Here is a 22,871-nt window from a genome sequence, read left to right on the forward strand (position 1 = left end):
TCATATTGTTACAGAATCTAATTTCAGTTTGCCCTGACTTCTCAGTAGAATATTTTAATGCTAATTAGGAAAAATTAAATACTTGATTATCCGAGTATTGGATTAGTCTGACTACAGGGATGCCAAATGAGCACACTGCTGGAATAAAAAGGGCAACAGTTACACATAATGAACACAGAAAAGCCATGCTTATTAGTAAGGCACATTGTAGTTTCCTATAATATAAAATACTGAGCACTGAGAGGCAACTGCTGACATAACAACTGTCTAAGCTTTCTTCAGGTTAGCTTTTGTACAAGCTTCCTGCAGGACTGCTTACAATCTGTATGTAGGCTTTGGTTAGAAGAAGGCTAAGACATAAAGATCATGAAGGTCATGGGAAATTCAGACCTTACCCTTTCCATTCCCTTGCTCAGAATTCATTTGCAGCAGCAAGTGCTGCACATTCAGCACACTTGCTTTTTGGAAGGTTCTGGGGCAGTACTAACCAAATCTGGATCATATGTAATGAAGCCAAGACTCCTTTTATGGTACAGTTTCAGTAGCTGGGACCTACACACAGACCTTAAGGATTTAAGATAATCTGTAGCTAAATCAATGTGTGGGAGAAGGGTTGTTTTTTTGGATAGCTTTGGAAGGCTATGGCACAACATTAAGTTACCATTTAATTGCAGAAGTGGGCTTTCTGCACTGCTAGCAAGATCTTTCCATACCTGAAAAACTGTCTTTGTCTAAAGCCATGAGATTTCTTGCCTGGTAGACATAACAGCGAAGGTGGTAAGTATATGTTCCTGTATCAAATAAAGAGAGTCCAACTGTATTATACAGGCTTCTTTTCTGTAATGAATATATTCTGAGTTTATAAAAATGCCTCACACATTTTAACTAAAGCATAAGCACTGTAGTAACATTTCTGCTTTTCTCTTCTACTGACAATATGTACTAACACCAGCAAGCTAGCACCTGAGAACATTTCTTCCAAGACACGTTAAAGCAGAAAAACCAAACAAAAACCAAAACACAAAAAGCCAACAACAACAAACAAACAAAACCACAAAAAGAAACCTCACTAATGCTATTTGGGCTTTTTTTTCACCATATCATCTATAAAAATCCTTCTATTCAAAAATTCCTCTTGAAATGGTGTGATAATTTAACTCCTCTGAAGAGAATCAAGAACTAGACTTTCCTGTACTTTAAGTATTTAGTACAGTACTTGCAGAGACCTTGGAGTTTCAGTTTTATCTATTAACTTAAAAAAAATTATTCCAAAGATTAAACATTAAAAAAAACCCCAAAACAACAATAAAAATCACTGCAAGCAAGGTAGAATGGCTTAAAAGGAAGATGGGTGGACAGCATGTGGCTGAGACACTGCAGCTTTTCTTTAAAAGAAGTCAGGTCTCTTTCAGTCACTGGGAAAATTTGAGCCACTCGTGGCCTCAACAAGATGAACTCTCAACTCTAACAGGAAAAGCTGCCATTTTCCTCCTACTGCAGTCATCATTTAAAAGAAACTACAATAATCTTCCTCAGCTTCTGAAAGACAAGATTTAAGATTTAGGTACCCATTCCCAGCAAGAAGATCACATTCTATAGAGACTAAATAAATTCAGAGATCCTCAAAAAGGATTTTGAGTCTTAGGATTGTATGGCATTCTCTGTACCTATTGTCTAACACTGGTGGATCCCATCTGAGTGTCCCTGCTTTTGTGAATACCATTGCTGTGATTCCAAGCCATTTAAAGCCAATCCACATTGGTAAAGTTACAGTTTCGTTCAGTTTGCAAACACAACTACATGGCTGTCAAATACTACTTCCTCTGGATCAGGCATTTGTCTGCCCCTGCATTGAGCCGGTTAAGTGAGCTGAACCATCAAAAAATTAACTATATACATCATCTCTCCTGGCTTAGTTCCCTGCATTGTTATGGAGGGACCCTAATGCTACCTTTAGAGTTCCTCTTCTCATACAGGTTGTAAAATATCTGTATGACAGCAGACTGAAATATTGAAATGATTAACTTTGGTGTTCCTTTTTTTAAGTAGCTTAAATAAAGCCCAACCAAGGATCAGACAGTGATTATAACAGAAGGTATAAAAACCTAAATGTAAACCACAAGGAACTAGGTATTCCTTACAGTGATGGTGGTGATACAATGGAACAGGCTGCCAGAGAACTTGTCAATGCGCCTCCATGGAGGAGTTCAAGGCCAGGTTGGATGAGGCCTTTAGCAACCTTGTCTGGTGGATGGTGTCCCTACCCATGGCAGGGGGGTTGGAAATAGACAATCTTTAAGGTCCCCTCCAACCCAAACTGTTCTACAAATCTATGAATTACAGCTTGATTTGAGACCAGGGAGAAGTAGACACCATTTGCAAAAAAGGAATTGTTAAAACAACCTACTGTCAAAGTAGCAGGAAACAAGTGGTGTATTGGCACCAAACACCTTTGTAGCTGACTCCTTGGTTTTGTCTGAACTCTTCCCTTCTCCATCATCGACACTGTTGTCTGCTCCCTGAAGTTGTAGGAAAAAAGAGTTACTGTGTATTTACAAACACAGAAAGGACCTGCTGTAAGTGGACTGTGTGTGGGAATATACAGGTTTCAGTCTTTCCTCCAGGACAAGGAGAAATTTACTTTCTTGAGTAAATGTACTTTGAAAGATGTTTATTCACGTCCAAAGGTCATTCCTCGTTGCCACTGAAGCAGTGCAGAAATCAGATCCAGTCATTTTGCCTGATTCTCCAGAGTGCCTTATATCTCAAGATATACTAGGCTCCCTGCCAGCTTTTACCAATGAAGAGGTGGCAGGTCTTCTGCACTGATCTATGGTAAAGAAGTGCTCTAAGGCTTTGTTCTAGCAATAGCCCAGGAAGTATAGTCAGAAGAGAAATTGAAAGACGAATTTTTAAACTGTGGAACCAAATCACGTGGAGAAACAAAATACTGTCAGTGAATAATGGGTAAGCATTTGGCACTAAAAAAGAGAAACAAACAAACAAAAAGTTAAAAAGTGTGGACTTCTGTTAATGCTATATAGACTCAGAGTCATTATTTTAGAAAAACAAAGTAGCCTTCTCACATTATTTGCTCCAATCTGTATTTTGGTAAATACAGTTTATATATGAAGCTGTGTTAATCTCAAAACTTGAGTGGCATGTGACATCCTGGCTTCTTCAACACTTTGCTGTCCTTTCTTCTGTTTGGTTGTTTATACATGCAAATATTAATCAGAAGCAGCTATTTCAGTGTCTGTTGTTTCTTGTGCTGATGTTAATACTTCTAAATTATGTGCATGAACAGCTTGAGGGATCTTTTCACTTTAATGACAGAAGGCTCATCTAATAATGTAGCCCTTTGCTATCAATGTCACATAATGTAATAACAATAATTTGAAAAATAAAGTCATAAGCATGTTGAGAAAGATTCTCTACTATGATTTCAATGGTACCTTTCAGACTTTACACAATGTAACTGGCATTGTTTCCTCAGTTATATATCAATCTAACAATCAGGGACTGAAACAGCTGATCTATTTATTCACTGTAAATGAATGGATGGAACTTCTAAAGGAACTTGTTTGATACTCTGTCTCTTACCAAAGCACCTTCAAGTTTAAAGATTGCTGCTGCACCATGTGTCTCCGAGGGAGCCATTTTTCTTCTCCATCGTCTCCGACGGAAAGTATCAGAACTGCGTTGTTTCCAGTGAAATTTCCAGCCAATCAAGGAAGCATATTCCCATCCTTCTTGATCTTCATATGATGACATTCCCTGGAAGACATAAATCCCTGTTACCCACAGTGTTGTATAAATGTAATTTTAATAACCAGGAATTGCTCTGGCAGGCAATAATAATCTCACAAATCAATGCTGGAGACACCAGTTTACAAAAAAGAAAATAATACAAAGAAAAGGAATATAGTGAAAACATAGCCAAAAGCGCCAACTACATTAGCCTTGTATTAAATTTTTTCTTCATTTAGGAAATGAGTAATCTTGTGTGGATTTAAAATAAAAAGAAAAAAAAAAGACAGTCAAACTGTTACAATGTGCAAGTCTGACTGCAGCTCTCTTCTGCTTACCCTTCCTGCTGTTACTGCTTGAGCTGGATCCCTCTTACGTTTCCGCACCAGTCTTCGTCGTCGATGCGTGTGGTACATTTTCTCGGCAGCCACCCATGACTTTGGCTTAGTGTCTGGAGGAATAGTAATTCCGTATTCCCATCCTAAAACAGAACTGATTAGTTGGTATAGTTCAGCAACATAAGCAAGATACAAAGAAGAAAAGCATGAGAAATAGAGTTACTCTACCTACAGAGGATGAAGTCACACAAGACTATTCAATACGGCAAATCCTAAATGGGCGATAGCTAGAGGGCAACTGATTACATTTTATGATAACAATATTATATTTTATTATGACAATAAAAATATCAACATTAACACATATACAGTACATTTAAAGTTGTTTTCTTTGCATTCTTGTTTTTTTCACATTAGGTGTACTGATATCACATTTTCTTACTTCACCACTGGGAAAACTCATCCTTAATTTTAAGTAAGAGTGGAATGTCCTGTGTAGTCACACAACTCCAGCAGCTTGGCTTTTAAAGGAACACCAAATATTTGAACTCTGATCATAGAAGTTTAAGAATTGTTAAACCTGTATACTGTATTTTGACTACATCTTATATTCCAGTTTTCAGGCATCTAAGACTCAGGCTTTTATTTAGATTCATCTCTTATTAAAATGTGACTGCAGACTCCTACCAGAGGTTTCAGTAAAGACAGGTATGAGTACCATCTAGTTTAAAAATCTTTTTTCCTACTCAAATATAGGTTAATTAAATAGCTATTTAACAGCCATAACTATTTGAGAGTTTTCAGCTGGTTCAGAACAAATTAAAATTCATGATAGTTTTGCAACATTCTGGGCTTTCCAGAATCTTCCATGGCCTTCCCCTTTGCTCTTATCATTCATTTTGGTTTTGAAGCATCAAATCAATGTTCTTTAAGTACTTTGACTTTTTATTACTTTTACTGTTTTTATCCTGATCAGTTTCCATGCCTGCTTTCTCACACAAATCTGCCAGTTATTCTGATCTCAACAATAAAGGAATCCTTCATACACTTGTCTGGTGTGTGACCTTTGGTCTCAGACCTGATTCACCTCTTAGCATTGCTTAGTGACTCACGCTCTGGCTGAAGGCTCCCAGTTAAATTGCCAGATAGATCCCAACCTGGCTTTACCACATGTTTTTGGTGCAATTACAGAGGCTTCATATCTCAAGCTTCTGATTTCTCTTAAAAAAAACAACAATTATTGACGCTGGACTTGGGGAAACTTATATCAAACAAGGATGGATTCTATTTCCAAAAATGCTGTTGTAAGTATATATAGAGTTTTCCCAGCTGGAACCTCTTGTTAGTCAACTGTTGTTTGCATTAGCCTTCATTCTTTAAAAATTTGTCCAACTTTAGGCTCAAAATTTGCTGCTGCTGCAGTTAACACCACTGTACAGTTTCTTAGATTACATAACTCTCTCTCTCCTAGGCACTTATAAATACATTTATTACACATACTGTTCAAAATATTAGTACCTTTTGATCCACAAAAAGGCTCAATAAGAACAAATTAGCTTGAAGCAATAGTAACTGAAATGAAAATAGAATTACAGAATCATAGAATAGTTTGTGTTTGAAAGGATGTAAAGTTCCAACCACCCTGCTGTGGGCAGGAACATCTTTTACCAGATCAGGCTGGTCAAAGTTCCATCCAACCTGGGCTAGAATACTTATACTTCCAGTGTACAGGGAAGCTACAGCTTCCCTGAGCAGCCTGTACCAGTGCCTCACAGAAATAACAGAAACAGATGCAGACAGTAAACATTCTCTTAACATCATTTTATCTGACTCCTTAAGCAACTGTTTCCTTGACATTTTTTCATAGGTAAACAACCATCATGCTCAGGACACTGCTACAGCCTTGACATGCTCCTTCCTTCAGTACAGGCTATGACAAATTGTCCTAAATAATCAACAGATAAGCAGTAAGTCTTACCACTCTCATCCACTGCTCGATTTAAATCAGATTTCCAAGCATCATCTTCCCACACCCATCCAAGAGGACATGTGAATTCACGTGGCGGTGGTGCTTTTTCTCCATTCTTTTATGTTGGGAAAACATAACAGTTCTGTGCATTAATAGATGAAGTACACTGTATAGCAAATTCCAGAACTCTTTCTCTTAAACCTTTACTTATCCAGTGAAAAATATGTCTCACCACATCTGTGTAACTGTCTTCAGCTGCTTTCCATTCCCCTCCAGGATAGCGACTCTCATTTTCATATACTTCATCAGTAAACTCAGTATGACCAGCATCGGCTTCAGTCAACAAACTGCAAGTCCAAAGTAGATATAATACTTAACTAGATGTATTTTTGTTAGCTACAGAGAATATATAGAAACAATGTAAAAAAATGTGTGTGTGTGCTGGAATTCCAGATTGTCCATCTTTGTGAGATGTCTGTTTTCTTACTAGAGTACAGTGTAGCTATTATCTATATGAGGTCTACTAATGTCCTTATAATGTCTTCCCAACACTGAAGCAACTGCAGTAGTAATAAGTAATAGAAGGAACATATTTAGAAGAACGAGTGACAAGCAGGGGTGTTTTAACTGCTATAACCAGGATTTGGTTTAAATAATTCCTCTTGGAAAAAGAAAAAATATTGTATATTTAAGTGCAGAAAACCCCAGACTGTGCAGAGTGATTACATGCATCTCCAATTTTTATATAGCTAGTTATGCACTAAAATTGGGCAATTACTTCATTTTGTTCCTCTTTAAGCTGCTGACAGGGCAAGCAAGCAATTGACTAGTATTTTTCTAAGACACAAGTTAAAGAAATGAGAACATTAAAATCAGACAAAATAGCCTTGATTTCCACTTGGGATTCCCTGCGATTCCGACAGGACTAAAGTACGTTCTGAAGTGCCACCTGCTGGGCAAGTAAAGCCATGCAGATGATTTTCCAGTATAAGCTGATGCAAGGCAACAATGCACTTAGACATTATAACAGTAAGGGGTTTCCATTATCTGAGAAAATATTTCCATGCCTGCTATTTCTTTTCTTCATTTCAGATTTTTCATTGAACTAAAACCTGTTAACTGAATATGAAAATAAATCCATCTGTTCATATCTATTAACAGCTATAATTTTGAAAACTGGTCAAATAGCAGCATGTATTTTTCCTGTGCTGTTTTTCTATAGCAAAAATCCTGGGTTTTTTTACAAACAGACCATAGGAATTTGGAAAAGGCTGCACCTATTCTCTGATGAAAAAAAGGGAGAAGAATCTCTTCCTCAGACTGTCTCTTCTTTGTGAAACAAGTAATTTTAAACCAAGGCTGATTTAAAGAGTGGCAACATGAACAGCTGAACTGGCACAACTCAGGAGTTGAAAACTTCTGACAGGACCAGACTGAATCTGCTACAGCTGGGGGAGGATTGACAACTCATGAATTTCCTCTGCTAGGGGAGGAATTGTTACATGGAACCACAACCTTAGGCATTGAGTAAGTTTGGTTGAGAAGGACAATGGAACTTTCTGACATCTAGTGAAATAAACACAAAACCCCATACACTGTATGCAAAAGACCACGCAAACACTGTAATGGCGTTGATACAATACGAACTGCAATTTTATGCTGGATGTCAAGTTTCTATCTGTGGAAAATCTAGCTATCTAAGGGTCTTGCCTCAAAGCATCACAGCAGCATCTGAGAACCTCTCACAGTGCCAAGTGGTTCTCACAGTAGCTGTCTAGGACTTCTTTACCCCTATTTTAAAGATGAGGCATTGAGATAAGACAATATAAGCAATATGCCCATTGCTGCATAGCAAATTCTAAACAGTAAGTTGGTTCCTAGGAGATGATGCATTCTTTCAGTGGTATGTTTATTTCACTTTTTAAAAAAAGGTCATTTTAATTTGAGTCTCATTAACAACAGGCTTTTGCTGTCCTAGAAAGTTCAGCTTTAAATCTTGTTCTCAGTCAAGACAGAGAAGCTTTTAGTCTACACTTGGAAGTTAAACTCCTTTATCCCTACTTGTATAAAACAAATAAAAGTCTAACCTTCTTTCAGGATCAACCATCCATTCTCCTTCCCACTCCCAGCCCTTAGGGGGTAGAAAGTACTCTCTTTTCAGTTTGATTTTTCCTGTGACATCGGAAAACTTGTGGCGACCAACAAGGCCTGAAGTACCCCATTTTCCAAAAAGAAGAGCCTGATTTTCATACTGTTTGAGAAGAAAGGGAAAAACAAACAAACAAACAGTATCTTAGGAATAATTACACTTTTTAGGAAGAGAAGGGGGGGTGGGAGAAAAAAAAAAGAGAGAGAGACACTTATCTATTAGAACTGAAACACTTTGCTGTAGTTTGCCTTCCTCTGAAATTAGGTAGTCCCTTCCCGCAGTAGGCTGCAATGTCATTCTTAAATTTTCTTCTATGCTGCCAGGTAAACAATGCTTCCACTGCTGAACTACACTAGCCTCTCAGTTTAATGCCCACCTCCAGCTATAGTCAAACTGCCTCCACATTAAATCTTTGTTAAATAAAATTGCATTACATTATTCCAACAAGTTGCTTCTGTTCCCTAAACGCATGATCCTCTCATTCTTTTTTATCTCAAGTCTCCTCCTATTTAAAACTTCATCTTTTGCAGCATGTACAACTGAATTACAGTCTTATGAGGGAAGCTACCAGGGGCATGAATCTGATGTCAGCCTGGTTTATATGGTAATGGGATTACTCAGTTTATAATGGTCTTGAGTTTTGTTATCTTTTTCCTGTAAAATTGTTGGGTTGCTGTATGAAGAGCAAAAAATTATTCAATAACTTCTTAAACTCAATACTTAAATAAGGGCTCTGAACATCCATCGACAATTTTCAGTGACCTACTACAGCACTACTAAATATTTAAGTAGATGTGCAATAGTAACACAAGCCTCTAAAAATGTCATTTCATTAACTATTACACTGATATTGGACTATGTACACTATTAGGTGATGGGCCATATGAAAGACATCTGTCATTTACCATCTTCATTCAAAATCTCTACTATATACTGTGGGAATATTTCAAGCATTTTTACTCCAGATTTGTTAACTCTTAACATTGAAATGTTATCACAATATAGGCTTTTGTCAGCAAAACCTACTGGTTTTGACCAGCTTTTCCTGGAACAGTAAATTTTCTACTTATACAAAAGAACGATTATGAAGCAAAACCACTTCTATCCAACTATTATTCGTAGAAGTGAAGAAGCAATTAAAATAAGAAGGTTATTCACATGCCAAAACATAATGGTCCAGATCCCAATCTTAATTACACTGATAAAAATAAAAAATAAATGTCTTCAAAATCACTGGAGGTAACCAGATTTGTACCTGACTAACCAGTTCAGAATCTGATCTGCTGAAGTTCATCTGGTAGGAACAATGGACTTGAATGAGGGCTACTTATTTCAGTATAATAAATACTATTTTCCCTTTCTGCCTGGCATGAAAAATAAAAATGATACAAAAGAGCTCTGTATCATTTAATTCCTAACACTCATATTTAAGTTTAAAGTAAGAAAGGAACGGTGGACATACCATCTCTGCAAAAACACTGAATGTTCCCTCTGCAAAGCTATTAAACTTCTTTTCCACTGCACTGAGCCCAAGCCAAATGTTAATTCGCAGCTCTGCAGGCATTTTGACATCTTTCGTCTTGTCCTGGGGGTACTGGCACACAAACAACAAAAGAAGAAAAACATTCCCATTCAAAATTAAGAGTCAATGGAAAGGCATACTAGGAAACTTCTGGGCATTGACATGCACTATATGATTTGCTGAACACTAGCCAAAACTTCAAATGCTTTTTTGGAACTTCTCTTACTTACATTAATTATTCCCTCTGATGGTCTCCATTCACATGCAGCCCCAAAACACCAGCCCCAGTAACACTTTAAAAGTCCTATCACAATTTTAAACTCCTTCAGAAAAGACTCGAAGTTAGGGTCTGATGCTGGTTCTAACAAGCATACATGAACTTCACAATTTGTGAGGTATTTTGAAGAAGCTATATACAGTTGGCTTTTCATCTGAATTTTGACACCTCATTGTTTATAGTTTATAAGGAAGACATTGGATGGGGTGCTTGGTGCCATGGTTTAGTTGGTTAGATATTGTTGAATGATAGGTTGGACTCAAAGATCTCAAAGGTCTCTTCCAACCTGGTTAATTCTATTCTATTCTATATGCATGTTTCATGCTCATGTCAGAAGGCATCATAGTTTAAGGAGTTATTTTTTTTGGGGGGGGGGGGAAAAAACAAAACAGTACCTTTAAGAAGATTGTTTGGGTCTTTCCACAGTATTTACCAGATGATTCGGGGCTTGTTGTGGAATACAGCACTCGGTGTGCTGGAACACGAGCGTAAGCCAGTCTTTTCTCCCCTCGGATCATCCATATGATTACATCAGGCATACTGTTTTGTGGCTGTGGATTATAGGGGGGGCAAAGAAAGTAAAGAATGGTAATTAGCAAAATGTTAAAGCAATCTGACGCTTAGACAACAGAAACATAACGTGGGATTTATGTCAACTTAGAATTAACATAATGTTATGATAAACAGAGGAAACTGGGTTTACTTTGCAAATAATGCAATATATAGCTCTGAAAAAAACCCACTACAATTACCATTGAGGTTGTTGAAAATCAAGGAAGTTGTATTTAAAAAAAAATCATTCCTATATATTTTGCAAGTTTTTCTAGAGACAATAGAATAGAACAGAATAGAATTAACCAGGTTGGAAGAGACCTTCGAGATCATCATGTCCAACCTATCATCCAACACTACCCAATCAACTAAACCATACAACCAAGCATCCTGTCAAGCCTCGCCCTGAACACCCCCAGCGACGGCGACCCCGCCACCTCCTCAGGCAGCCCATTCCAGTGGGCAATCACTCTCTCTGTGTAAAACTTCCTCCTAACCTCCAGCCTAAACCTCCCCTGACGCAGCCTGAGACTGTGTCCTCTTGTTCTGGTACTGGTTGCCTGGGAGAAGAGACCAACCTCCGCCTCACTACAACCCCCCTTCAGGTAGTTATAGAGAGCAGTAAGGTCACCCCTGAGTCTCCTCTTCTCCAGACTAAGCAACCCCAGCTCCCTCAATCTCTCCTCATAGGGAACCAATTGGTACCTCACTTCCTTTACGGTGACTAGTGACTGATTCAAAATGCTAATGCTCTGGATTGACTTGCTACATACCTAAGTGTTTGTAATGCTTCTATGTTAAAGGTAGATCACTGTGAGACTTTTAGCAAAACACAGCAAAAGCTATCTTTCTGAAGCCATCTTTTTGCAGCTGTGTGTGCACCTTTGTATGCTAGCTGCAAAATGACTGTTAGTTTTTGAAAACATCAGTGAAGTGACAATGAAAAAAGAGTCTCTAAAATCTTGTGAAAATGAATTATGAGGTAACTGAGATGAAAACATAACATGATGCTGAAAACTAAAAAATCCTGCAGAAACAAAGAGATTTGGTTCTATCAGAAGTGGATAACTATGGCTAACAAGCTGCAGAAGTATATCATCTATCCAGCAGCCCATGAACCAGCAAAGTGGCCTGCAGTTCTGGATGAAAGGAAGGAACAAAATGCTGTCATTTTAGACAGTATAGACTCTATTCTATAAATCATAGAGTGGTTATTTCCCAACATGTGTTCTCAGCAGAGACAGCTAACACACTAGAAAGTTACATTAAAGTAAATCCTAATTACCTAGGAGAACAGGATTACTTACACAGCATCTAAAATTACTGTTCTAAAGCAGAGTAGATAATGCTTGATCAGCAGTGAACATCACACCATTTTGTGTTAGACAGCTACTTCTGAACTAACTGAATTACTGGTACTGCATGGTACTAACCTCTTCACTCAGTTGCAGTAATCTATCCAACCAATCCTCAATTTCTGACAGAGTGGCTTTCACATCAGTAGCTTCATTTCTCATCCTTGCTGCTGCTTCTCCAATCTGTTTGAGTGACTTGACACGCATTTTTTCTATCTGAGTGTCAAGGACTGTAACGTTAGATTTGCTTTCTATGAGAGGAAATGGTTTACTGAAAAGAGAATATTTAAGATGGTTAATAGTCTAAGTGGATTTTATTTAGCCACACACTAAATACGGGCATGTATACAGTGGCAACAGATTGAGTGTTATTATTTCTTGTGACTGAAAACCACCAGAACAATGCTACAGTACCTATTTGTGCAGAAATTTCCACCTGACAAAGTGTTTATAGTAAGCAAGGAAAATTGCTTGCATAACAAGCATCAGTGTAGAACAGCTTGAGGTCTGTGTTTTAATATAATCACTGCTAACCAAACCAAGTAAAACCCATTTCTCTATATATTCAAATTAGAAAATTATTGTCTCAGACTGTGTATTTCAATGATTAAACCACTGCCTTTAGACCAAGATTAGGTTCCTTTCCTTCACTGGAAACTGTAAATTACAGAAACTCAATATACAAATACAGCTTGTGGCTAAGACTAAAATTGTCTAACCCTCTGGCATAAAAACACCAAACTCTAAAAGAAATTCATGGCAACTTCTGAGTCACTAGAGGGCAGAATAACCATTCAGTGAAACCACAAAATCCTACAGCATTACAGTCAAGCCCAGGAAAAAATACCTTTTTTTGCAATGATGGAAGATGCATGGGAGCTAATTTGATTTGTATTATCCAGGTGCTACTTCTCCCTAATTGTTGAGTGATAAAATATTCTGTAAAATACTGGACTGAATCAACAACAGTGCAGATGTGTGTTAGGAGGATAGGTTGGCATAACCAATAAAACCTGAAGTTTCTGCACCCACTAGATGGCTCCATGTGACAATAGTTTCCCCTTCCATATTTTGCTTTCCTAAAGTATGTTAGGTCTTTCCCTCTGCCTTCTTCCAGATCACAGCATGTATTCTAGGAAGTTACTAGTTTATATTTTCACATAAGCTTTCCATCATGTAATTCTTTGCTAGTCTATACTGTTCTCCACTGTTTGCTTTTTCTTCTGTTCACTTTTATATTGGGTCTACAGCTTGGTGAGTTTGTTCTCTCCTGCCACATTCTCTGTTATTTCCTCACTTTCCCTTTCCTTTTCCTGTGCTGTTTCATCACTGACTTATCTAATGGTTTTCAAGAATCTCTCCCCACCTATTAATCTTTCCCATACAATTTCTTCCTTTCTATTTGGAATTTATTCTCTGTCAACACCTCAAAGTCCTGACTCCTATTGCTTTCTCTAAACACTCCATACACACAGACATGTTGACTAAAGGCTAATTCAGAGTATCTTCTTTATGCTCCTTGAACAATAAATAGTTTTAAAAATTTTTATTGTGGCCTTACAAGTGAATAACAGAATTTCTTCCCTCCTCAGTTTCAGAAATAATATTGAAACGTGAGTTAACAAACATACATGAGTAAGTCTAAAGAAGGCAAGATGGTAAAAAAGCAGAAGAGATCCAGAATTTCACATTTTTTGAACAGGCCTGCCTTAGATTTGTTTTTCAAGAGATGCTGTTATATTACTAACAGTAAATAAGATAAAGGAGAATTACAAAACTAGGTGGATGACTTCACCAGCATTTGGAATTCCAGTTCATAAGGTAATCAGTTTTATAGTCCTTAGAATTTGTTTTCTGACTTAGAAAAGGCAATTGCAAAGATTCTAAGCAGGCCTAGAATGATAACATATAAGATAAAAAAGGAACTTTTACCTTATGTCTTCTGTAAGTTCATCAATCAGTTTCAACCATAGCTCAGCTAATTGGTTTTCAGGTATTTTAGACTGCATTCCTGATTTTAAGGTGGCCAAGTTGGATTGCTGAAGAATTTAAATGAAGAGGAATTGCACATATAAACTTCCATAGTCAATATACATTTCAAGACTTTAATCATGTTTATTTGTATGTATAAAGTCCAAATAAAATAAAAGACTCAAATGTTCAGACCTGAGCCATATTTAACAGGACTATTCCTATATTCTTCCTCACTGCATTTAACAATACATGATACCACATCTAAATTCCAAAGCAAGTAACATTTCTACAGACATGCCTCTAACCAGCACTGAGCATTCTTCCTTCCTTCCCTGGAAGCTTTCAAAACCTGCCTGGATCCATTCCTGTGCGGCCTGTCCTAGGGGATCTTGCTTTGGCAGGGCAGTTGGACTCGATCTCTAGAGGTCCCTTCCAACCACTAACATTCTGTGATTCCTGTGGGAATTCCCTGAAAATTCAAGCAAGGATGTGCTGGGCCTTGCCGGAATACAGACCTATGATTAGCAGTGCCATTTGTTACAATGAGCCACATTTAATTTTGAAAAGGAAAAAAAGGAGGGAAAAGTGTCAGAAAACTGTTTGCTAATCTGCCCCAAATGTCACTTTGTTGTTACAGATCTAAATGAAAAAATAAACAAACAAGACAAACCACACTAAAAATGAAAAGCATATAAGCAAAAGAAAGATCTTACCAGCCTTTCAGCCATGTTTAGGATTACATTCACAGGGTCTAACCTATGACTTATGTCCTCCCAAAAAGAAGTCAGCGTTACAACTGGTTTTGTGTTTGCCCATGGCAAGTAGTAATAATAATTACCTGGTGTGAAATATTGAAATATCTGTATGTTAAAGTTAGAATTCATAGCAGGGAGACATAGTGTACATTGCACATGCTGCTACAAATCTTTCATGTATGTAGCTAGTCCAAATTTATCAAAGGGTTTGCAGTTTTCAGTCACTGCAGCATCTGCTGGATGGTAAACTTTCAAACTCCAATGGCATTTTTTCGGTAAGTTATCTGTTATCAAGGTCATTATTATTTCCAATAATTGGACACTGTAGATAGTACATTAATGTATCTCTGAAATAGAATATTAAAATATTTCCCAGCATAAACCTGAATTCCATAAACAGAATTCCTACTGTTTGCAGTTAATAAAAAAAGTTACAGCCAAAATGTATTTTCCTGTAACCCACCTAGGTTACTTTCTTCTAAGCTGCCAGACACCTGGTTTAAAACAAGTTTTTATTTTATTCTGAATCAGAATGTTCAAAAGGCGTTTTCCCTATTTAATCTCTAAATTTTAGGCACCTTAAAATAGTGTGACTTTTTCTTGCCAGTTTTTCAGATCTGCTATATGGCTAAAAGATTTCACTGAATTCTGTTAAGTATTTCTTTAATAACCCCAGTGGGCTTTGCAGCCTAACCACTGCAAATGTAACTTAAATCTAATCTCAAAACCTGTGAGGAGCCACACTTTCTTTTCTCTCATGCTTGCAATGTTTTTAATACAGTTAGGGATGTCATTCCAAAGCTGTAAAACAGCAGGAGTTCACATCATTTTATACCCATACTAGATGCATCCTTACCATCAAAAACAGCACGACTGTACTGAGTTGTTGATGCCAAAGGTTTACAGGTTGTATCAAACTTGTTGCCATAGTTGCCAATGCTAACTTCAAACTGGATAGGCTCACCAGTGTCTTGCAGCATGGTAGCAGAATGAAACACAGCAGCCAAGGAGAATTTCCGTCTACGCTGGTATTTCTACAAAAAAGAGCCTTTTTATTTGCATTTCAGTATTTGCAAAACAGGATCCACAATAGCAATTTCTTAGTGGAAATAATAAAGCAAATATTGTTTGTCTTTTTGAGAAGCAATCAAAAATATATTAGTATAGAGATTATAAGAAAATGTTTCAAATTAAGATTTCATGCTACAAGCGTATGTCATTTTTGTAGCCACGCCATCAGTACCCACCTCCCTTAATTCTGAGATTCAACTCAGTTGAATTGAAACCATTTCAGTAAGATAGATCATTCTGAAAAAGTAACAAGCCACAGCACATCTCCATTACCAACACTGACTACAAAACAAGGACTTACCTCAACCACCAGTAAGTCATCATTAGGAATCGTCTCTAACTTTTTATTAACAGGTTTGCTTTCAAATACTGTAGACAGTTCAACCAGAATTCTCCCTCTATAGGCAACTCCTTCTCCCTGTAACATAATCACACATGAACTGAAATTTGTATGTTTCTTCTAAGGTAGCATACTTTAGCTTTACATGAAAATCTGGGTTCTCTGCAGAGGCAAGGACAAAGGAAATGAAGCAGTTGGATTTGATTAACACTAGAGGTGAAAAAATATATTTATGAAAACAAGGAAATAAGAAAACACAAATGCAGGCAGAGGTACAGATAGTGAAAACCATCAAAACCAATGCTGCTCCTTCAAATCCACCTTTAAAACCAAAACAGATAACAATGGAAAATACTATCATACTTATTAATCATAAATATAAAATATTATTAAAAAAGAAACACTAGGAGGAGTAAAATGTGAAACCAAAACCACATAAAAATTACTCATTCATGGATTAAAGCAAATCAAGGATAATTCTTTCATTGAAAACAACAAAGAAACTGACCTTTCCAAAGTTTAACTCATCATATGGGTCTGGAAATCCAGTGTATTCCCTTGGGCTTCCATAAAAGTTTAGATAACAAGGTCCAAAAGTTGGCAAAAAGCCAACTTCAGTATCTCCTGTGTTTGCTAAAAGAAACCATTATCATTGTATCTCTGTTAATTATAACTCAGAGCCAGAAAAATGATTAACATTTTTATAAAACCCAGTAGAAAAAATGTTAGATATTAGTTAGGTATTAGTTATTAGTAAAGTCAGAACACTTTATTCTCTGGGTATGCTATATGACTTTAAAGTAACTATACCAGTGACCAGCTGTAGTTGTTCCTAATCCCCTCCTTCATTGTACAATACTTACTAGGTACTGTTTCATCCCGTAAAACCCTCACAGAATACACAGAACTTCTGACCCACTCCAAGAATCAGGTTTTCATTTATGTGAAAGAGTAACAGAAAACATGTTTTCTAGAAATAAATGGAACTGAACAAAACATCTGCAATCACTTAAATGCATAAGCCCCTTTTATAGCTGAGCAGCTACAAAACACTCCAGTGGGAAAAAACCCTACTGTTTAGCACAGTTAATCCTACTCTTCTAATTTGTAGTACGAATTTTCTGTAGTTATACTTCAGGGTAAATCACAGACTACTGCAAACTCTAATTATAACTGGTGCATTATTTCTCTCAAACCTCCCCTGTCACTAAACTAAAATTCATTCAGGACTAAAAGCCTCCAAATTGTGTCAAGTCTCATTAAATTTTGATGGCAATAAACTCTGACCTGTATACCATTCTTATTCCACAACAAAACTGGGAAATTTTAATCTGCTAAATATAGCTTAAAAAAACCCAAACAACAAAAAACAGTTCTGTCAGTTTAAATAGCTAAGATAGGAAACTGAACACCAAATCTATTGCTTATTTTCAGATATTTAAAATATCTAAGAACTTGAAAAAGTATTTCTAATGTTAAATGTCACAACTTTGTACTTTTGTATTCCAGTATCTGAATACCAGTGTTCCAGTACCTGAAGGCAGCTTATAAGAAGGCTGGGTATGGACTTCTTAGGATATCAGGTAGTGATAAGACTAGGGGATATGGAATGAAGCTGGAGGTGGGGAAATTCAGGCTGGACGTGAAGAAGAAGTTCTTCACTGTGAGAGTGGTGAAGTCCTGGAATGGGTTGTCCACGGAGGTGGTTGAGGCCCCGTCCCTGGAGGTGTTTAAGACCAGGCTGGATGAGGCTCTGGCCAGCCTGATCTAGTGTGAAGTGTCCCTGCCCATGGCAGGGGGGTTGGAACTAGATGATCGTTGTGGTCCCTTCCAACCCTGACTGATTCTATGATTTTGAAAAGTGTTCCAGTTCTTAGCAGAAAAAATAATATAGCAAAGTCTTATTGTATTACTAGTGTTATTTTTTGGGTTTACAGTAATGCCTTGCAAATTTAAAAGATGAATGAGTTTCTAAGAAGCATTTTTATAAGCAAATTAAAATCTACACTTTTGCAAGTAGCAATCAGATACATGCAAAAGCTATTGACTGATAAATCTGATGAGTAGTGCAAAGGTATTAGAACAAGGCAAGCAAAGCACACGCAGAAAAATATGCATAGTTTTGTGCAATCAGGAAAGTTTTTATACTCTTTTCCTTCTTGTATCCTAGCTTTTGTCTTTGGACAAATGATCATGGTATTAAAAAAATAATTTAAAAAAATAATGAAGGAGAATTGGGTTCTATGCCTTGCAAAAGGTATCACTGCAGCACAAAGACTGATGCACGTATCACAGGAAAGGATAGCTGACAATAAAGGGTTATGCTTTCTGTGACTGTGTCGCTGTGACTACTGAGTGACACAACTGGAAGGAGCACAGTTTCAACACAATCACATAAAATCAGCAAAATAAAAAATGGAATTTTGCAGTTCTCTATTTTCTGTTTGGATACTTTCATAGCCTGACACTTAGAACCAGAACCAGATCAAAATTTGAACGAAAAGAATTCAGACTCTTGTTGGAATACTGTCCTTTAAAAAAAATTTCTAACACTGAAGTTCTCACATCACATCTCATTAGGACTGAATTTAAGGTATAGTTCTGTGATGAATTAATACATTCACTGTTTACTGATGCTAATAAACAGAACATATACTTAAAAATAAAACATAAAAACCCTCCCAAATCTGGAAGAGAAAGAATATTCTTTTGTATTTGTTGCTATTTATAAAGCTGATCACGGATTACAGCAAACAATTCAAACTATTATTTCAGCCTTTAACTTAATATTATATTATTAAGACAAAAAGATAATTAATTAAATATTTGTGTTGATGTTGCCTTCCAAATGCATTCCAATTGTATTTATTTCTAACTATGTAGATATTTACCACAGTCTTCAAAACTGGATATCAATGTAGAGTTACGTAAAAAGCCCTCTCTTCAGGTTTTAACAGAATCAGGTTTCACTGTCCAGACTTTATTTATACAACTAGCTAAGCACAAGCAAAACAGCCACTAATTATTTTAGGCAGTTAAATACTTCAGCAGGGCTGTGCAGCTCTGAATATAGTAGCAATCTCATAGTCAAGTTAAAAACTGAAAGGCGTTATTAGATAAGCACTTTATAATTGAAGCAACTGCACGCTCAACTCAAACACTGCTTAAAGCACCAGCCAAATACCACACCAGCTCCAGTGCCAAAACTGTTTTATACAGTCAGTTATGTTTGATACTCTTTAATCATCATGTTTTTTGTTGGTTTTTTTTTCAATGATGATTGCCTTTTCTTTGGCAGTACTTCTCAGTTTGGGCAATGGAAAGCAAAATCAGTAACAGACAAAGATATAAACCTTCATATGACGAAGCCCCTGCTCCCGAAGATGAAAATTCTATATTATGAAAAGAGAAGAAGTTACACGACAAGTGACAACAGCATTTTAAAAACAAACACATCACAAAGCAATCTGCTTTAAAAATAAAGTTGAAGGCCTGAGAAGTAAAGAAGTTCATGTGGGCTAGAATTTTGCTTCCTTATTAAAATACGAAGTTATTACTCTTCTCGTACAAATTTCAAAGCAGAGTTATAAAGTATGCAACTGCTTCAGCTTTGTATAGTTCTCCATCCCACAAAATAATATTTTAACAATTATTTTAGAAAAAACATTAAGAATATTTAAGAAAACCGCTACATTTCAGGGCCCATCTCAAAGGTCTTTTCCTTTATTCCTATTCCTATTCTATTCCTATTCCTATTCTATTCCTATTCCTATTCTAGTCTGTCTTAGTGTACTGAAGGCTAGTTCAGTTTCTCAATCCCTTAGAAGTCAGAAGAGGCTTCAGGCATGGCACTGACCTCAAGGGAATATAATATAAACTGTGATTTTACATGGAAATAGCTTATTTCAATATCAGCACCTGAGAAGAGAAGGCATACAAGACAAAATTTTCTCAGTACTAATCATCTGGACTTTCAAACCCAGGTATTGATGACTGTGGACTCAGCAGTTCAAGTTACACACTTCTGTCAGGTGTCTCCCCAGAGCTGAATCTTCCCTAACAGACCAACCCTTCTGTCTTTGATTTCCCATTGCCTTTTCCTGCAACCCTCTAGTTTTCTTTGGGATATACTAAAAGAATGTTTGCACGAAGTCTTACTTTAATACTAGTACTTCTAAGAGGAAAGGGTTATGACCTGGAAGTTGTATGACTGAAAATACAGTTCTATCCAGCAAGATAAATACTTGGCTTAAGAACAAACCAGTCTGTCTCTGAAAAGAACACATCATACATTTCATAAACACAACAGAAAAATCAGTAATTTAGATTCTTATTGTGACAATGCTGAAAATGGTTTTGAGCCAGTATCCTTCAACCTAGTGTGGATGACCAGATAAACAAATGTTTTAGCCATGAACTTTACAAGTCTGTATGGACAACTAATATGCCATACTATGTTCTTTAAAAAGAAAAAAATGCTTATTCTGGCAAATTAACACAGAGCCTTGTCATGGAGCTGTCTCAGTTGTATTAAAGATCTTGGTATTAAAAGAAGAGAATATTATAGATACAAGTCACAGAGAAATAATCAATAATCACAGTATTATAACATAAATATTTCTAATATTTCCCAAAATCATGGTACAATGAAAGTTTCTTATAATATTGTAAAGGGAGTGTTATTACTAAAGTATTTCCCAATGGGGACAATATGTTAAGAACTTAATATCCTGCCTAACTAAATTTGCTTTCTTGCAGTTAATCTGTTTTGGTTTTAAGCTTCTATGGAATTGTATATCCAGTTGTCTATACTGATTGAAAGAAGTTAATTGCCTGCCATCATAACATTGAAATTAACTTCCCATTCAGTGAAGCTACTAAAGCAAGGGTTACTAAGTACTGATTTGGAGCACTTAATGCAATGACATGCAGTGCTCATTTCTAGTAAGCTACTGATCAGAGCAGAGAGTGATGCAAGTTCCTCCCAGCATCTGAAAGTGGCGTAGTAGTATATAGGAAATGAGCAGCTGGTTCTACACAGTTCCTGTCAGCTAACTACGCAGGAACACTCCTCAGCTTTTAGATTTTCTGCCCAGAGAAACAACAGGCATGCTTATAAGGTGGAAAAAGAAGTTGTGTCTACTAGTGCCCAGTGAAGTAATGCTTCTGAAACAGTGACTTTGTAGGAGTTTGAAATTAACTATCTTATTGTTTCCGTAAATTTCCATGTCTTACTCATGGTAGACTGTCATATCACAGTTTTCTGAATTTGGGAAAGCACTCCCAAATCTGAATAATTCCTTAAACATGTATAAAAGAAGACTGAATTTTTAATTAGTTACTGCTATTTCCATGATGATGTGATTTAAACAGTATCTTTTTTCAGGAGCATTGTTTTGAAAACTCCAGGAACAGATTTAACTTGTTGCCACAGAAGTGAGGAACTACACAAAAAAATAGACTATTCCTTATAACACATGAAAATACACTAAATTACATACTGCTCCAGCAATTACCTTCAATTTCTCCTCCAGAAGAAGCAATTTTTGAAAGACTTAAATATGTTGTTCCTACTACATCATTTTTTGTTAGACGATCCCTACAAAAAGAAACCCAGAAAGATTATATTTAACTACAATGCAGGTCATCCTACAGACAAACAAGCTACCAGTGCCTTAAACACACTCAAAGATGGTGTACACACACTTCACATCAACTGGAATGCTTTAGTATCATTAACACAGATGGTAATGGCTAGTCACAATAGTGAGCTGTATCATGAACTTGACTTTTCTTCATTTAATAGATTTTACCTCATCTACTACTTTGATTAAAAGTACAAACTCACCAGTCAACAACTGCAAGTTTTATTTTCTCACACATTGAGGGAAACTGAAAAAAAAAAAAAAGGCAATATAAAATAACCCATTATATATTTCACCTCTGTAATGTTAATGCCCTAAGTTCCAAAAGGATGTCTGTTTTCTATAGAAACAAGATAAAAACCCTGACCTTGATTTGAAGGTAAATCATTTGATTCCACTCTGGATTAGCATTTTTCTCAATTATATTTGTGCAAACCTGTAAAAAATGAAATACAGCATGCCTGAGATGAAACAGACAAAAAAGTATACATGACCTACAATATAGGACATACCACACTCAGTTTGGTATGATCGGGGCAATGATAATTCCTGAGTGGTTTACGCTGCAATAAGCCATTAGTCTCCAATTGGTAAATACTGCTAAACCAGTCTGCATATATGCAATGTTTAAATCAAAGACTGGAGTTACCCCACAGGAAAAAAGCTTGTTATTTCCATTAGCTACACTTCAATGTGCTTCCACACAACACTGATCACTTCTATCACAAACTGAGACTACAGACTGACTTGATTCCAGCTTGCTTTATGCAGATTTTAGGGTAGATGAAGAACATATTCTATGACAGAGCCAATATTATTTGCTAATCATGTCTTCTGAATATTCTCTACATTAATGGCGTGGTGACCTGACTAACATAATAAAGGGCTGACATCTTTCCTCTTAAGGAAAAAAAGACTGGCTAGCAAGGAATGTAGATTGTGCAGTTGTACTGCATCTCTAATTAGGTATTCTGAGGAAAATATATTCATAGATTTATAGACTGTCTTGGGTTGGAAGCGATCTTAAAGACCATCTAGTTCCAACACCCTGTCATAGGCAGGGACACTTTCTACTAGACAAGGGTGCTAAAGGCCTTGTCCAACCTGGCCTCGAACATTTCCAGAGAGGGGGCATCCATGACCTCCCTGGGCAACCTGTTCCAGTGTCTCACAC

The 22,871-nt window shown here is 36.7% G+C and overlaps 1 protein-coding gene across 2 annotated transcripts in view; it reads right to left on the bottom strand.

Moving 5' to 3' along the window:
- Nucleotides 1–22,871, bottom strand: part of MYOF (myoferlin) — a 67,541-nt gene that overhangs the window by 17,815 nt on the left and 26,855 nt on the right. For both annotated transcript variants that reach the window (XM_054163258.1, XM_054163259.1), the window contains exons 14-32: nucleotides 22,065–22,133; nucleotides 21,901–21,944; nucleotides 21,569–21,651; nucleotides 19,406–19,444; nucleotides 16,561–16,685; nucleotides 16,014–16,130; nucleotides 15,498–15,675; nucleotides 14,600–14,724; nucleotides 13,845–13,951; nucleotides 11,991–12,183; nucleotides 10,401–10,556; nucleotides 9,669–9,800; nucleotides 8,145–8,308; nucleotides 6,290–6,404; nucleotides 6,067–6,172; nucleotides 4,089–4,231; nucleotides 3,604–3,777; nucleotides 2,408–2,519; nucleotides 714–791 (exon numbers count right to left, since the gene is read on the bottom strand). In XM_054163258.1, coding sequence (XP_054019233.1) covers nucleotides 714–791; nucleotides 2,408–2,519; nucleotides 3,604–3,777; nucleotides 4,089–4,231; nucleotides 6,067–6,172; nucleotides 6,290–6,404; nucleotides 8,145–8,308; nucleotides 9,669–9,800; nucleotides 10,401–10,556; nucleotides 11,991–12,183; nucleotides 13,845–13,951; nucleotides 14,600–14,724; nucleotides 15,498–15,675; nucleotides 16,014–16,130; nucleotides 16,561–16,685; nucleotides 19,406–19,444; nucleotides 21,569–21,651; nucleotides 21,901–21,944; nucleotides 22,065–22,133 — 2,260 coding nt within the window. The remainder of the gene's footprint in view (nucleotides 1–713; nucleotides 792–2,407; nucleotides 2,520–3,603; nucleotides 3,778–4,088; nucleotides 4,232–6,066; nucleotides 6,173–6,289; nucleotides 6,405–8,144; nucleotides 8,309–9,668; nucleotides 9,801–10,400; nucleotides 10,557–11,990; nucleotides 12,184–13,844; nucleotides 13,952–14,599; nucleotides 14,725–15,497; nucleotides 15,676–16,013; nucleotides 16,131–16,560; nucleotides 16,686–19,405; nucleotides 19,445–21,568; nucleotides 21,652–21,900; nucleotides 21,945–22,064; nucleotides 22,134–22,871) is intronic.

This window comes from Dryobates pubescens, chromosome 8 (genome assembly GCF_014839835.1).
Source record: "Dryobates pubescens isolate bDryPub1 chromosome 8, bDryPub1.pri, whole genome shotgun sequence".
In the NCBI taxonomy this organism is placed as follows: Eukaryota; Metazoa; Chordata; class Aves; order Piciformes; family Picidae; genus Dryobates; species Dryobates pubescens.